Genomic DNA, 16,198 nt, shown 5'->3' with positions numbered 1-16,198 from the left:
CCATTGATTTTCAGTGAGAGTTGGGCACCTAATTGTCCTTTGTGCCTTTGAAAATCTTCCCCGAGCTTTTTACGGTTTTTCCATAGTTATAGCAAACTACATCATACTAAATATTACAGTACCAATTTGCCAATTTTTGCACAGAGAAATAAAGAATCCTTACAAATCAGTCTCTTCATTTTAAAAATAACAGAAGAGAGCTGATTGACAAAACTGCTAAACTGAGTAAACCTGAATGGCTTAAAGCAGGAAACAAAGGACAGGATGTTTAAAGTGAACAAAAGTGTATTCTACAGCTTTAGTTCCACTCCAGTCTCAATTAACTTTTACAAAAATAAATGAAGATGACAAACTTCTCAGTAAATAGGACGATTTTTTTCCATGAAAATATTTTAGTATAATTCAGTAGCAAATAAATAACCATGACATCAGTAACAAGTAAATCAATGTGAATCATACATGCTCGGTTATCTAGTTTGGAACACAAAGGTTTACAGTTGGTACTAACTTATTTATAAATATCTGCTAGTCTTCGCACCTGTCTAATAAGTTAGTGTGAATGTTGGTGTGTTCTCCAGTACTCCTGGCTCCTTGTCTTCAAACCATATCATTTAAACCTATATCACTTCAAACCATATCACATATACCAGCAGAGCTGTTAGGAAACTCACTGAAGAAATATAGCTTGATGTTTGCAGCTATAGACAGCGTCTAACCTGACTACCTGATTAAATAAGTCTCATCCTGCATCCAATCCTCTCTGTTGTAGCTTAGTTTTGGGCCACTCATCACTGTATTTTTCTCTTTAAACAAAACAAAATACTGTATGCAGCCTTTGTGTTAATCTAGGAGAGATTCCTTCAAGGTTATTTCTTCCCATCTTCTGTTACCAGTCTAGTTAAACATGATAGATTCAGGGTCCTGATTTGCCATTTGAGCCATATGTCTTAACACATCCTTTTTAGTTATGATGCCCAGCAGCCTTCTAGAAGAGAAAAAGAAAGCAAAGGTGAATCATCTTATCTCTCATCTATTTTTCCTGTTCTGCTGCAGGGTCCTGTTTCGAAAGCTTCCATATGCAGCTGTAGATCTCCAGTTTGTTTTTAATCATCATTTTGGAAACTAAGCAAAACAAAAAAAACTATTCCCACCTCATGACCACCACCAAGACAATAAAAATCATGTCCATTATAAAAATGAAGTGCTTTGGTTCTCTCTCCCCTTTTGTGGAGAATCTATTCCACTCTGTGTTCAAGTGAGAACTGTAATTAATACATCATTTTGTTTGAGAAAATAATTAAATTCTATCAGAATAAAATTCACTCCCAAGCAGAGGGCTACCAGCATAAGATCTAGGCAACACAAAACCATTTAAACCATCTAATCAGGGGCTAAGTGGGGCCTATGACTTGTCCTGGCATTCTGCACAAGGCTGAATTTCAGGGAGTGTGTTCTTTTTAAAAATTCTGATGCCCTTATTCATCACCGCACAGCGCCTTACTCCCATTGACTTTAATGGAACTAAACAAGAAGTTACCATCCAACGGGAGTGAGAGTTTTGGAATCTGCCCCTTATTAAGCTATAACTAGCAATGCAAGTGCTGGTTGTGAGACATTTTTAATATCCAATATCTCACGACTCCTCAGGGGCCAGAATACTTCCCTTTCCAACTCTTGAAAATAGTTAGATACTGGACTTTGGAACCCCATCATTCTTAGAACCATTTGCCTTTCGATTCAGTTGTAAAATGATATTTGTGGCTGATGCTTCAAGAACTGCTAGAGGTAGAAACCAAAACCAAAAGGTTCCAAGCCAGAGTGCCTAATAGGAGGCACCTAAATCCATATTTCAAATCAGAGGCTTTATTTTCACAGATGTTGAGCACCCAGAACTGAAATTGACTGTGGATACTCAGCACCTGTGAAAAAGCAAGCAGGTTTTATTTAGGTGCCAAAACTTTAGGCACCCAGATTTATCAGGAATTGGGCCACTATATTATTCTGTTTATTCCGGTCACTAAAGCCCAGGCTAGACTGTGTTTCCAAAAGGTTTTAAAATCAGTTTGAGCTGTTAGGAAAATTTCCCCAGTGCAGACAAAACTGTTGTTTCACACTTTTGATTCAGTTTCTGTTCCTGATCATTTTTTGTCATCTGGCTCTCATAGAGTTTTAACTCACTTTTCCTTGCTTTCAGACAAAACTGAGCAGATTTATTTTCCTCAGTTGTCAGCCATATCATGCTTTTCATGAGCACTTCAGTCTGGCTGGAAGCCTAGGAACAAGCAAACCCTTTACAAACAGTGATATTTTGCCAACTCTGCATTTGCGCTTGCTTAAAAACAAAATATATTGGGACATCAGCCTGATAGTATCTGTATTTTATTGTCCCCTATCCTAGATATGGCACCTAAATTACAATACACTACAGAGAAGGGAACATGGTCTGAGCATGAACTCAATGGCAGCCAATACATCTTTGCTTCTAATTCAAGCTCTGCCACTGATTTTTTCTGTTGCCTTGGGCAGCCACTTGACCTGTCTATCTTAGTTTTAGAGAAAATAATAATACTTATCCAGCTGACTTCATAGGCTGTTGAGAGTTAGCTACTGTTTATAAATTCGTTTGAATAGCAAAAGTGCTATATATATTACAGCCACAGCAAAGCTGGTGTGGCACTTTCCTTCCCTTTAAGTACGTAATCGCATTGGTTCATCTATATATACCTACCCACTGCGTGTGACAAGACATTGTCTGAGTCCAAGTTTCCGAAAGATGTCTACCACCGTCTCCATTGGTGTGTGGTCAGTTACTGTGAAAGGGCTCAAATTGAGAATGCGCCGTAGCTTCAGTGGGTGAGGGCTGTTGGCTGGGAGCTCTGGTGGATCTTCAGTGAAATACATGATAGAATTGCTCACCACCCCATCCTGACGCTGCCTTGCGTTCTCTGGAGGACAAGGAGATCAGACAAATGGTAGACCAAACTCATGTACATCCCTACTTGGAAATGAACGGTTACATTTGCTTTTAATATGCCAAGATATCAGAACATGGGATTACAGAGCAAATCATTTGCATTTCACAGGGCCACCACAGTCATTCAAAGAATCCTATCCCAAATCAAATATAAAGACAGTCCCAGTCCCTTTTATTTTGCTTAACATATCTTTACGAACATGTTATTTCTTGTATTGGGATGTTCATTGTCGTCATTCTCCTTAAATTCAAATGTTTTACACTATTGGTTTTAGCAGGTAGCACAATGCAGTCTCTGTATGAAATTCACCCAGGGCATCGAGGTATGGAAGACCTCCAAGATAATGGAAATGTGGAACTTCTGCAGTACATGTGCACCTGGATTTGGACATTGTGACTTCTACACCACCACAGAGGGGCAGTCTATGGGCATGGTTACTCGGTCGGTGCTCTGATCCAGTGACAAACTCCCATTCAGGGTGTGTGTAGGAGACATAGCCATTATTTCAGGATTGCTGAGCCACCACATGCCCTGCCCAGAGGTGGGTGGGGGGGCAGATTCTGTCTCCTGAGCCTCTGGATACTTCTTCATATAAAGCTTGTTTACCTAGGCTTCATGTTGGAAGGAGGTGTGGTTCTGTCTTTAAGGAAAAGGAGCTATAGCGGGGGAAAAGTGCTGAGCTAAATGAATTTGATCACCTCAGTTTTCTCAACTGTGCATATTTGCCCATGTTCCAAATCAAAACCTCTCACTGGCACCTTGATCAAGCTGCGAAGTGAAGTTTACTCCTTGCTTTTATGACTATTATTACAAGCCTGTCACTTAACGTGTACCCCTAGCCATTTGCTTTACAGTTATTGTTAAAGTGGAAATGGCTGGTTTCCTTTGCACTTTTCTCTTCACTGGCTGTTCGTTTGTACTCTGCAGTGTATGGTGCTAACAACAGATGAGGTGAAATCTCAAGAATGATGATAGACACCTCCCTTCTCCCTAGTACAAACACATCTTGGGTTTTTGTGGGTTTTGTTTTGTTTTTTGTTTTTTTAAAGAAATCATAGCTAATTCTAGCCATTTTCCTTTTTGATTGATTCAGGTTGTTTCTGTTCTTGAGAGGCACAGGAAATTGGAGACAGTCAGTGCAAATATATATATTCTTGGAGCTCATTTCCATCAATCAAATCGCAAAAACCTGCTCTGTGACTTGTAATGTGCATACAGTAATGATTTCCAACACATTCCCACCACATTACTTTTCTCTTAAAGATCATTTTGTTGTAATATCACTGAAATCAGAACGCTCCAGTTCACACCTAATATTACCTTGTCATGTGACTTTCAACCATCTCACCCCATATATTACACATCCTCCTGCAATTTACAGGAATTATGCTAATCTTGTCTTTTCTTGTCTTGATTTATACATCTGACTTTCAAAAGTGAATGTGCGTGCACAGGTCTTTGATATATTATGCTATGGGTTTACATCATCTAGCTGAAGGTGGTTCATTTAGTCTGACCCAGGTCAAGAAATGTTCCTCACATAACTAGCTGATTTATTCATGGTTCTTTATTTTCCCTCCTTTATCTACACAGGAAGCAACAGGCAATGACATTTTGGTTACTATTTTTCCAAAAGTACTACTCACCCCAAAATGACAATGACACTGGACAACACTGGTAAGCCCATGCTGTTATTTTACTCCTGGATGTAAAATTTGTGTCTCTAGAGACAGTACTTTTGCAAACGGTACATTAATATTGATCTAAATTCAGTAGTACCATAAATAGGGTGAAATTTATACATAGGGTATAAATGGGTTGGGAAGTTTGAGAGATGATAAAATATAGTAATTGCACAGATATATTTCAGTCAGTGAGTGTACAAAACTTAGTCCAAGGAGCAAAGCAGCCCCAAAGGAAGGGTGACTATATTTGCTGACTCCCCTGAACCAGAGTAATCCACAGAAGACGACTCCTGTCAGATTTAAAGGTGAATTAGTCCCTCCAGATATGGACATGGCCTCTCAGATCCAAGTTATGCACATGAGCTTCAAATCCCAGCTTGTCTAACCTAGGTGGCGCTTAAATCCCATACTGAGGATTTCGCTGTAGTGGAAAAGTGCACTGAGTTAGCCAACCTGTTAGTTATCTTGTTTGAACTAATATGGTGTTCAACATTGTTTGCCCTGGTCCACAAGAATGGTTTAAAAACTTGTTAGCTAGTCACGGCTAGCCTTAGGTAATGCAAAATCAATCTGATTATACCATTTTTACATTAAAAGTGTGCATTTGTCTCCTTAGCTAGACAGACTAATTTGCCTCTCCTTCATCTTTTGCTACCAGAAGAGAAGCATTATTTCTTCAGGGTATAGCTACACTGGAGAAATGCATCCCACGATAAAATAAGTTAACTGTTTTAACTAACATGATGTGAAACACAACTGTTGCCCTAGGTGTGGACAAGGTCAGTCGTATTTAAACGTGTATTAGAAGGCGGCCACTGACGCGGATAATGAGATATTGCCTGAGGGAAGTCCAGGGGACTGCACTAACATGGCTTTAGTCCTTTCTGCAGGAACACTCTCAAAGTGCAGTGATAAGCACCAACACCCTCTGCCACCAGTATCCTCACTTGGAGGCTCAGTTCTCTTGCCATCCTTATTCACATGCAGCCTAGCAGAATTAGTAAGACATTACATGCTCAAATGTCAACAGTATGCAGATGACATACAACTCTATCTATCCTTTGTACTGTCATTAAGTTAGCTCAGTACTTGGCTGAGATCAGTTCATGGACAAAGAACATCTGGTTGAAGTTAAATCAATGAAGAAGATGGAGGTTATGTTGGTTGGCAGAGGAGTTTACAGCCACAGTGAAGTCTCCTGTGGTTGACAAAACACATCCAACAAGGGTTAAGCTCTTGGAGTTTAGGAGTGCTCTTGGATTCCTTACTGACATTAAGCTTTCACATAGTAGTGTTCACAATTGTCTTCTACAGCTGGCTAGAAGACTCCATCCAATCCTGCTGGCTGAAGACCTGGCCTCAGTAATATCTACTTTTGTTACTTCCAAATGGATTTCAGCAATGCAATATTCCTCGCACACAACCATAAGTGCTCAGTATAGAACACAGCAAAACATCTCTTCAGTATCATGGGCCACCATGAACTCATCCAACCAGTCCTCTGCTCACTACACTACATTCCCATTGAATACTGATTTATGTTCACAATCTCTAGTCTTACCCTCAATGCGCTCATGGGCTCAGCTTACTTAAAAAAAACAACAAAAAACCCCAATCTGTCTGTAGCTCCAGAACGTGAACCACCGCAAACCTCATCACCTTCCCTTCCAAGTGCAAGGTGCAATTCTTCAGCCTTGCCTTCACTAATAGGCAGACATGGCACAGTGTATATGCGTATATACATAAAAATATGGAAAAATAAAATAAAATTAATAAAAAATGCCAGAAAACATGCAATTTTTTCCCTGTGGGGAAGAAGAGATAAAGAAGGAGAAAAGACACACATGATGTTTGTTATAGCACTTCATGCCCTCTGGAAGGCTCTCCTATACCATGGTGCAGGGCCTGAATAGAATAGAACAGAATCCTATTGAGCTATAAAATTTAAATCAGGATTTTGATTTATAAAAGACACACATTAAATCATATAGAATCACCATGTACCATGAAAATTAACAAGAGAGACAGTTTATTGCAAAACTGGTGTAATATGAGATCAGAATCAGTCATATGGTTTCCAAACAGTTGCCATTACTCCCGATTGCAGCCCACTCTCAGCGGAAATGGGGGGAAGCAGAGTCCTATATAGCCAACGAGTCCTGGCTGATTTTTAATTCTTGACTCGCCCCAGGCCTACGAGAAGAGATTTTAATTAGAGCTCCCCGGAAACCACACATTTTTTCCTGTGGAAAATTTGGATTTCACAGAAACCATTTTATAAGAGGAAAATATTTCAGTTGAAAAATGTGGACCAGCTTTAATTCTTAATTAACTCTGCACTAGTAATAAAAAGCTTAGAGACAGGACCACACATCCATGTGCCTCCCTGTGAACAAACCAGCCTTGTTGCTGTTTAGCAGCAGCATCAAAAAGTATAATTCTCAGCTTTTTATACCAATTTCAGATGGTGTCTGATGTCTCTACCTTTAAATTAACGGGTCTGATCCTTTCCTGTTTGCAGCTTGCTGGTCACTGATGTTGGGGTCACATTAGTGCAACAGGCCTGAAATCCAGCATTGTAACTTGCTGTACACTCACTGCATGACAACATAAGGTACAAGACAGACAAGGGTCTGGCCCAGTGTATCTAATTTGTATTTTCAAGTTCTCACAAGGGAATTTAGGGAGTTGGGGATGGACGGCACCTTAAAAATAGTTAGAAAGAAAATTATATAAACTGCAAACTTCGTACATTTTCTAAAAAGTTCCAACTCTTGGCCTTTATATCTTTTGTCAACTCTCTAACAGCTGGTGTATTTTGCCCTTCTGACCCTACCATATAGTGTATCTTTTGTATCTGCCGGAGGAAGTGACAGGCTGGAGGTAAAACGAAGATTTAAAGGGACACTGTCACAGTTGTTGGCTTAATTATCCTGTAAATGACTTAACCATTGTCTCATATTGAAGTTATTACTTTGAGGATTCCTTCCTCCTGATTTTTTAAGGGGTAGGGAAGAGAAGGAGTAGTGGGGGGGCTATTGAGTTGATGCTATACAAAAAAGCAGATTCCCTTGAACTACTTGATCGTCTTTTACAGTTAGATGAGCCAGGTACCTTATAGTTTGAGGTATGTGCACTTGCCTATTTTTGATCATTACAAAACTAGTCTGAATTCACAAATAGGGTTCCCAGGCATCTGGTTTTCGACAGGAACACCCAGTCGAAAAGAGACGCTGGCGGCTCTGGTCGGTAGCACAGCGGGGGCCCGGAGCTAAGGCAGGCTCCCTGCCTGTCCTAGCTCTGCACAGCTCCCAGAAGTGGCTGCTAAATCCTTGCGACAACTAGATGCATGGGTGCCTAGGGAGGCTCTGCGCAATGCCCCCACTGCCAGTGCCAACTTCACAGCTCCCATTGGCCAGGAGCTGTGACCAATGGGAGCTGCGGGGGTGGTGCCTGCAGGCACGAGGCAGCGCAGAGCCACCCTGGCCACCCATGCGCCTCCAGGCTGCAGGGACCTGGCAGCCACTTCCTGGGAGCCATTGTAAGTGCTACCAGGACCCCGCACCTCCCATACCCCAACCCCTTGCCCCAGCCCAGAGTCCCCTCCTACACCCTAACTCCCTCCTGGAGCCTGCAGACACACCCCAACACCATGCCCCAGCCCAGAACCCCATCCTGCACCCAAACCCCTCATCCCCAGCCCCACCCTAGAGCCTGCACCGCCAGCCAGAGTCTGAACCCTCTCCAGCACTCCGAACCCCTTGGCCCCAGCCGGGAGCCCCCTCCCAAACCTCTTATTTCTGGCCCCGCCTGGAGCCTGTACACCCATCCCAGAGTCCATCCCTCGCCCTGCACTCCAGCCTACTGCCCCAGCCCAGAGCCCCCTCCCGCACCCCAAACCCCTCATCCCCAGCCCCACCCCAGAGCCCACACCCGCAGCCACAGTCCTCACTCATCTCCCACACCCCAACTCCCTGCCCCAGCCTGGTGAAAGTGAGTGGGGCAGAGAGCGAGCGACGGAGGGAGGGGAAATGGAGCGAGTGGCGGCAGGCCTTCAGAGAAGGCGCGGGGCCTTGGGGAAGGAGCGGGGCAGGGGTGTTCGGCTTTGTGTGATTAGAAAGTTGGCAATCCTATTCACAAACCATTTAAACCACCCACCTCTCAGTCATGCAGTTAAAAACAAACATACTTGTAACTTAAGGGAAGGCTGCAATATGTATTATAGCTAGAAAACCGGGCTCTAGAATTATTCTCTCATCTGCTCCTCAACACCCCCTCCCTATGCAGACCATGAATCCGATAACTTTTGAGTCTATGGCACTCTGTTAAACCTACAATGATGAAGTGGATTCCAAAGTAGGCACAAAGAGTTTTTCCATCCCTTCTGCTTAACATATATAACATGACGCCAACTATCAGTTTTGGAGAAGGGGAGATGGGAAATTAAATTATAGACTGACACCTGATGGGAACAAGTAATTTAATTTTAGGTCTAATTTTACTTAGGGATAGATCCACAAAAGGATAAATTGAGAGGCAAGGCTCTGAGAAATTAGGTATTACAAAGTTCAGCATTGCAGCACTTACTTCCCTTTGTAAATCTAGGCTTTAGGTAGTATCCTTTTAAGTAGAGCAGCTTAAAATGTAAAGAGTACATGGTTTACAGAGCAATTTTTGCTTCATGAAAAAGTCCCTGTAAGCAGGAGAGGCTGTCACCAAAATAACTGTTATTTTTTATTTATAAATTTTATTTTCCAAAGAACTCAGGAGCTTCTCCTCCTCCAATCATCTGAAAAATCATACCACTGATCTTTCAGGTCACCAAGGTCTGCAAGATTTAAATGCTTACAAATTAGAACAACTATGATGCGATAACAGAAACTAACTCAGTGTGGCACCAGCACTTTGCACGTTGTTGTGTAGTGGTTGGGGTTCACAGATATCTCTGGACTTTTACTGCTGAGAGTGACAAGAGATTTGGTTGGAGACTAGAAATGCTACTGACCATGGTCTGATATGACTTTCACCAATTTGAAACTGGTTTAACTCCAACGGCTTTAACAGAGTTACTTCAGATTTACCTCAGCATAACTGAGTGAGGAATTAAACCCCAGAGGTTGGCCGAAGGTATGTTGTAGTGGGGAGGTTGCTTGGTTCTCAGAAAGGGTAGAAACAGCCTTCCACATCCTTTGGAGTAAACATTCAGTTTTGTTCTTATTTACCTATTCGTACATGCTTCACAGTATCACTCTAATACCCTTTACGTTCCCATTAAAATCTATATTGTACTCTTTACTCACTTATTGCAAGAATCAGTTCCCGTCTCTGTGCAAAACCAATGAGACGCTCCGAGTCTTTGGAAACCACCACCGGAAAACCGTTGTAATCGGTCTCTTTGATTAATGTCTCCACATCTTCCACTGTCATACTATCCTGTGTTAGAACAGAGAGTGGAGGCTCACCACGCCTAGGCCTCATGACATCTGTTGCTAGTGTTCGGTGTGTGAACTCGTCCTTAGCATCCAGAAATGGGTAACCATTCAAGTGGATGTGTGCCTCGTAGATCCCTTCTTTCCCAAAGGCATCTGCTACCCACTTGCTGGTCACAGCTGCAGCCATTAGAGGTACAATATACTCCAAGCCTCCGGTTAACTCAAACATAATAACCACCAGGGAGACAGTCATTCTGGTAACTCCACCTGCCAAGAAAAAGATCATTCAGGTTCCCCCCTAAAAAAAAAACAACAACAAAAATCTATAAATGTACCAACTCTTTGGACTTTCTAGTATCTTATATGCATAAAGGCATGAAATTATTCAAACCCCTCACTGTCTGTCGTTCACTGAAATTACAGGTTTCCATTTCATCTGCTGTAATTTTGAACAGAAAAGGTAACAGTGACACGCTCAACCCAAGTTTATTAGCATGTGAAAAGCAGATAATTACGGACTCTGGTACCTGCATGCTTGGAGATTACCTTAATTAAATAATCTGGCACAACAGTAAAGCACACACACGTCTGAACTATATTTGATACATGACATACCAAAACTCAATGGATTGGGGTCAATCTAAATGCCTAGGCCCATATTTCTGGGAAAATCAGTGCTAAAGTGTAGGCATAACTACTGCAGACATGTTTAATTTCATTATTGACTTCTTCATTTATATAAAATTGATCATATTGAAGGTTTAATTTGAAAACATACTTGATTAAGGATTACACTCTTAAAGAAAAAGAAGCATTAAGGGAACTGTATTAAATGTAGCCCGCTCCTTGATCAACCCCTGGAAATTGCTTGTCATAATGTAAGCAGCTTCCATGAAATGTGTTCTTCTAGCTTGGTTGTGATGCCTTCTGTGCATAAATCAGTTCTAGCATCAACATTCTCCACTGTAGTTTCTTTGTGCCATTTTATAATCAGTTTACTGCTGCAGTTTACATTACAGGATATAAAGAATCATATAATCACAGTATAACGATTGTATGTGTTTCTCCAGGTAATATGTCCGAAAAATAATTGTGAGAATTTGATATTCTTAGATCTCCAAATACAGTGCCATTGTTTAGATTAGAGAAATAAGAAAATAGGTTATTAAAAATTTGTTTTTATGTAATGGCATGGGTAATGCTATGCAGTTACAATTATTACATAGCTAACTGTGGCTGTAAAAACAGAATAGGATTGCCTGCTAATGGATGCACAGTAAAGAACTTTTCTTTAATATAAAGGAAAAATATCTGCACTGATAAATTCTGTTTTGGAATGCTAAAGAAAAGCATAAAAAAGGACAACTGAGGCTGGTTTACTATTTCTGACATTAGGTTCCTACCATGACTGGTCTCACAAATCATCCTACTTATCTGCCAGTGCTCCTCTGGATGCAGCTTTCATTGGAAGCCTAGTCAATTACACTAAGGCCTGGTCTACACTTAAAATTTGTGGGCATAGCTATGAACATAGGGGTGTGAAAAATCATACCCTAACTAACATATCCATGCCAGCAAAAGCCTGAGTGCTAGACGCAGTTATACTGACACAGGAGTCCTTTTGCCAGAATAGCTTATTTCGTTCGGAGCGCTGGTATAAGCTATATCGGCAAAAGCACTCTTTTGCTTGTACAAGATACAGCTACATGAGAAGGTTTCGTTGTAGACAAGGCCTAATTTTGTGAGATATGTCCATTACTGCATAGTCCAAATACCAAGCAGCACTGGAAATTATGTAAGATACAGGTCAAATAAAAAATGAAAGAAGAAATAACATGCTTGGAGTTGATGTTTTCACATTTCATTTCCATGTACAACTTGGCATTTGATGTATGAGATTTAGTTTATATCAATGGCCTTGCTTTAACAATTAGCATTTAGGACTGAATGGCAGTCCAATTGAAGTCAATAGCAAAATTCACGTTGAATTCAAAGGAACCAGGCTTTGACCTATACTCAGGGATGAAAGACTGAATATAGCCTGTGTGACTGGTAATGGGATACAGACCTTTCACGTCCAGATCAATGATTTCAATTTGGGCAAAATTGGTAGTGATCAAAGATTGTTTTCCTTGGCTTAACAGTAGAATATTTTAAATCAGTGGGTAATTCCAGTTCAATTAGGGTGGAAATCACAGCCATCACAAATGAGCAAGCCTCTTGGGAGGGATACCATTTTCCTGCTCTTTATAAAAAAAACCCTCATGTTCTTTTTATAACTCTCCCCCCACCCACCCCTCTATGGTTTGCAATTGACATCCTTTTTGGCAGATTCGACAGAGAGGACCAAGTTTAACTGGGCAGGGACAACTAGCTACCCCTCTCCTCTAGACCATGTTTACGGTGGAGCAACGTAAGGAAGAGTTTAGTGTTACTGCCTGTGCTGTGCCCGGTGGAACAATTTGTTCCCAGGATTGTCAGAGCGGCAATCTCACCTGCTTCCACGAGCCTGAAATTCTCTTAACAATTTAAAAAACCCCACAGTATGTCTGGAAAACATCTTGTAGCACACACACACACAAACAATAAAGACCGCCGCTTACTGTACCGAGACATGCTGCAGCTCCCACCATAGCATAAAGCCCTGGAGTGACACAGTCTGCTCCTGGTCTACACCAGTTCCTGAAGATGATCCAGTCATGATGATGGTAGGCCAGCTGCTCTACTCCAATTCCAACCATTCTACCAGCCATGGCTCCCACAGCCATGCTGGGAATAAAGAGGCCTGAAGGGATCTTAAATGAAAACAGACAAGTGACTGTTTTGACCAAAAGGTCTCCACTATGCATGTAAGAAATATGGTACCAGAGTACCAACATCCCTTATCGGAGCCAGTGCCAGACCCCACAACTCTCTGGAAGTCTCAGTGGATCTTCTCCTTGGTCTGAGATGGTCCTCTGCAAATACTGGAACTATACAGGAACTTAAAAAGTGATATATAATTTAAATACATGCATATCTATTTTACCTAATCCTAGTTCCTGAATTCACACCAACTTTATTTCTCAATATTGGTCTGAGCAATCTTCTTTTTTAAATTCAAAATTTGCACATTGCATAGTTTTAATTTCTCCTCTTCTGAAGGCGTAGCTTTTGTGTGTGTCATAAGCAGGGCTTTGGAGCTGTGCTCTGGCTCCACTCCAGCTCCAGGCAAAACCTGCAGCTCCACTGCCCTGGAGCTGCTCCGCGCTCCAGCTCCAGGCTCCGCTCCAAAGCTGGATCTTCAGTTCAAGCTTATTTTGCAAGATAGACTTAAACGGTTGTTGCTTAGCATATAGCACTAATACCATATTAAAGTCAGTGGCTCATTAGAACTTGATTCATTCTGCTATGGACAGGTCCTAAATTAGACGTTGAGAAAATAGCAGTTGGTTAGGTTAGCAAAATAATCAAACTGTTGGGTTTATTTCAATAGTTTCACTTTTTGGAATAAAACCATGAATTTATTTATGTGAATGCGAGCTACTAGTTTGTACAGACAAATGTATGTTTACAAATGGACTCCACCAACAACCATATAGCTACAACTTGCCTCTTCCCACTTTGTGTAGTTTGGGCTTGGATAAAATGGAATCTGGACCACAAAACCCCTATTTGTTTGGGGTGGAGGGGTGTTAAACCAAAATAACCCTTGCTTGATGTAGGTTCACCTTCAGACAGCACTTTTTTTCTTTTAGCCATTTGGTCTGATGTACTGAACTCTATTTCCCCTTTCTTTCTAAAAAGCAAAACTTGACAAACACAATGAGGGGAAAAAATAAAACAAATCAATAAAACCTGCACGGATGGAATCTTACAGCTGAGCTTTTATTTCAAATGTTGCATATTTGCATAATCTTGTGATCTTTTAAATTAATAAATAGTCAGTAAATTCAAACGTATGGTTCCCACAATCAGTGCAACTTGGCTACACTGCACTGTATTAAGACAAGAATATACAGCAATATAAAATACTCCATATTTCCAAGGGAGCTGAATTTCATTTGAAGTGGGAATCATGCTTTATTGACTTACTGGCAATAGTGAATGTAAATGCTCAATAACAATACTGTATCTTTTTTTTTAAACCAAGAAAAATCAAAGAAACCTAGCAGATACAACAAGGGGGCTCAATCCAATACGGTCTTCTTTGTATCCAATGCAAGTTGATGAGAAGCAGGGGAAGTGAGACATACAAAAACAGATAGCATGCTACAGCTAAATTGAGTTACTCTGTATATTACTACAAAATACAAACGCTGAATGAAAGACCATGAGAAGGTTCTGTGATAGCATCTTACAATTCACCCTGATACCAGGAGTGTCTGTGGAACTCTTGCTAATTTCTGAATCTTTAGATGAATCTGTTGCCATCAAAGCAGAATCCTAATTAAGCCCTAATTTTCTATTGCCTTGTGCTTCAGAATTTGCATGTTCTCACACACATCCCTGGTATTATGCCAGACGTATGTAACCTGAACATGACACTCTAAGCTCTGATATTAACCTGGTCTTGTCATGCAAAAGTCTAGCTTCAACACACAATATGGATTGCAGCAATGAACTTTACACACCCTCCAACTTACCTTCATGCCAAAAGTAAATATTGTGATAATAATTTTAAAAATCAGAGCCAGGGCCAGCTGCCACATTGCAGTGTAGACTCCAAAGCCAGCAGGTCTGTCAGGGATGTCATCTACGGGCCTGGTCATGTTTGGGTCATTAATATAGTCACAGAGTTGTGAAGACTCCAGAGCGCCACAGTCATTGAAGAGCTCAGAGATCAGCTCACTGGTGCTCCTCCGAGTGTATGGATTAGGATAGGCGATGATGGCAGTGATAGCAGTTACCACAATGACCTCTAGGACCGGATACTTCCCAAGCCTGGTTGTTTTGCGCCTCCGGCACCATGCAATGTTGCAACGGATAAAGAGCGTCCCCCACAGACCTCCAAAGACCCCAAGCAGAATGAATGGGAAAAGTTCAGCCATATACCAGGGGGTGTGGTACTCCACATAAAAAAGAACCAGTCGGCTGTTTCCAAACGGATTGATGGACCTCAGAGTAAAGGCAGCCACAAGAGCAGCAAAAAATGACCTCCAGAGGGTTTTCAGGGGAAAATAATAACTAACCTAAAACAAACAGAAACAGTGAATGCTTAACTGAGTGGGAGGTAAGGTGTTTTGATTTAGTTACTCTCTTTTTTGTTGCACCACAGGCCCTACTGCAGAGGTGGGCAAAGTACAGCCCACAGGCCACATCTGGCCTGCGGAACCATCCTGCCCAGCCCTTGAGCTCCCAGTCCCTCCCCTGTTGTCCCCCTTCCCCTGCAGCCTCAGCTTGCCATGCTGCGAGCTCCTGCCGGGCAGCACTGCAGTGTGGCTGGCTCCGGCCATGCGGCACAGCTGCCAGTCTTGCTGCTCGGAGTGGCATAGTAAGGGGGCGGGGAGTGGGGGGTTGGATAAGGGGCAGGAGGTCCCGGGGGGCAGTCAGGGGACAAGGAGCAGGGGGCAGTTAGATGGGGTAGAGGTTCGGGGGGGGGGGGCGGTCAGGGGACAGGGAACGGGGGGGGCTTGGATAGGGGTTCTGAGGGGGGCAGTCAGGGGGCAGGAAGTGGGAGGGGGTGGATAGGGGGTGAGGGCCAGGCTGTTTGGGGAGGCACAGCCTTCCTTACCTGGCCCTTCCTACAGTTTCGGAACTTTGCTGTGGCCCTCAGGCCAAAAAGTTTGCCTACCCCTGCCCTACTGCATTCCCTCTGTTGGTAATTGTGACTTTACATACATGGGTGTGTCTGTGACCAGAACATGGTCACACATCTGTAAGGAAAGGCATTTTCAGACTTGAGGAGGAAATTGCGAACAATGGAAAATGAACATCAGATGAATCATAAAGGAAGCTGTTGAACTGTGATGTTTTAAATGGACACACTGGAGTTATGATCTCTAGACATGCTGTAGTAAGTTTCTGTAATCTTTTGTTAGAATGCTCAAGGCATACACCTTTTCTGTATGGGGTCAAATGCTGAACACACACACAGCACAATCACACCTTTGGTTATCTCCAGGAG

The 16,198-nt window shown here is 42.0% G+C and overlaps 1 protein-coding gene across 1 annotated transcript in view; it reads right to left on the bottom strand.

Moving 5' to 3' along the window:
- Positions 1-383: 383 nt before the first annotated feature.
- Positions 384-16,198, bottom strand: part of CLCN4 (chloride voltage-gated channel 4) — a 52,314-nt gene continuing 36,499 nt past the window's right edge. The window contains exons 8-12 of the mRNA XM_084625672.1: positions 14,718-15,263; positions 12,701-12,887; positions 9,961-10,359; positions 2,729-2,945; positions 384-985 (exon numbers count right to left, since the gene is read on the bottom strand). Of these exons, the coding sequence (XP_084481798.1) occupies positions 895-985; positions 2,729-2,945; positions 9,961-10,359; positions 12,701-12,887; positions 14,718-15,263 (1,440 nt within the window). The 3' untranslated portion in view covers positions 384-894. The remainder of the gene's footprint in view (positions 986-2,728; positions 2,946-9,960; positions 10,360-12,700; positions 12,888-14,717; positions 15,264-16,198) is intronic.

Source organism: Lepidochelys olivacea, assembly GCF_965140295.1.
Source record: "Lepidochelys olivacea isolate rLepOli2 genome assembly, chromosome: 1".
NCBI classification, from domain to species: Eukaryota; Metazoa; Chordata; order Testudines; family Cheloniidae; genus Lepidochelys; species Lepidochelys olivacea.
Note: the sequence above shows the minus strand (reverse complement) of the source record. Positions and strands in the feature narration are given on the sequence as shown.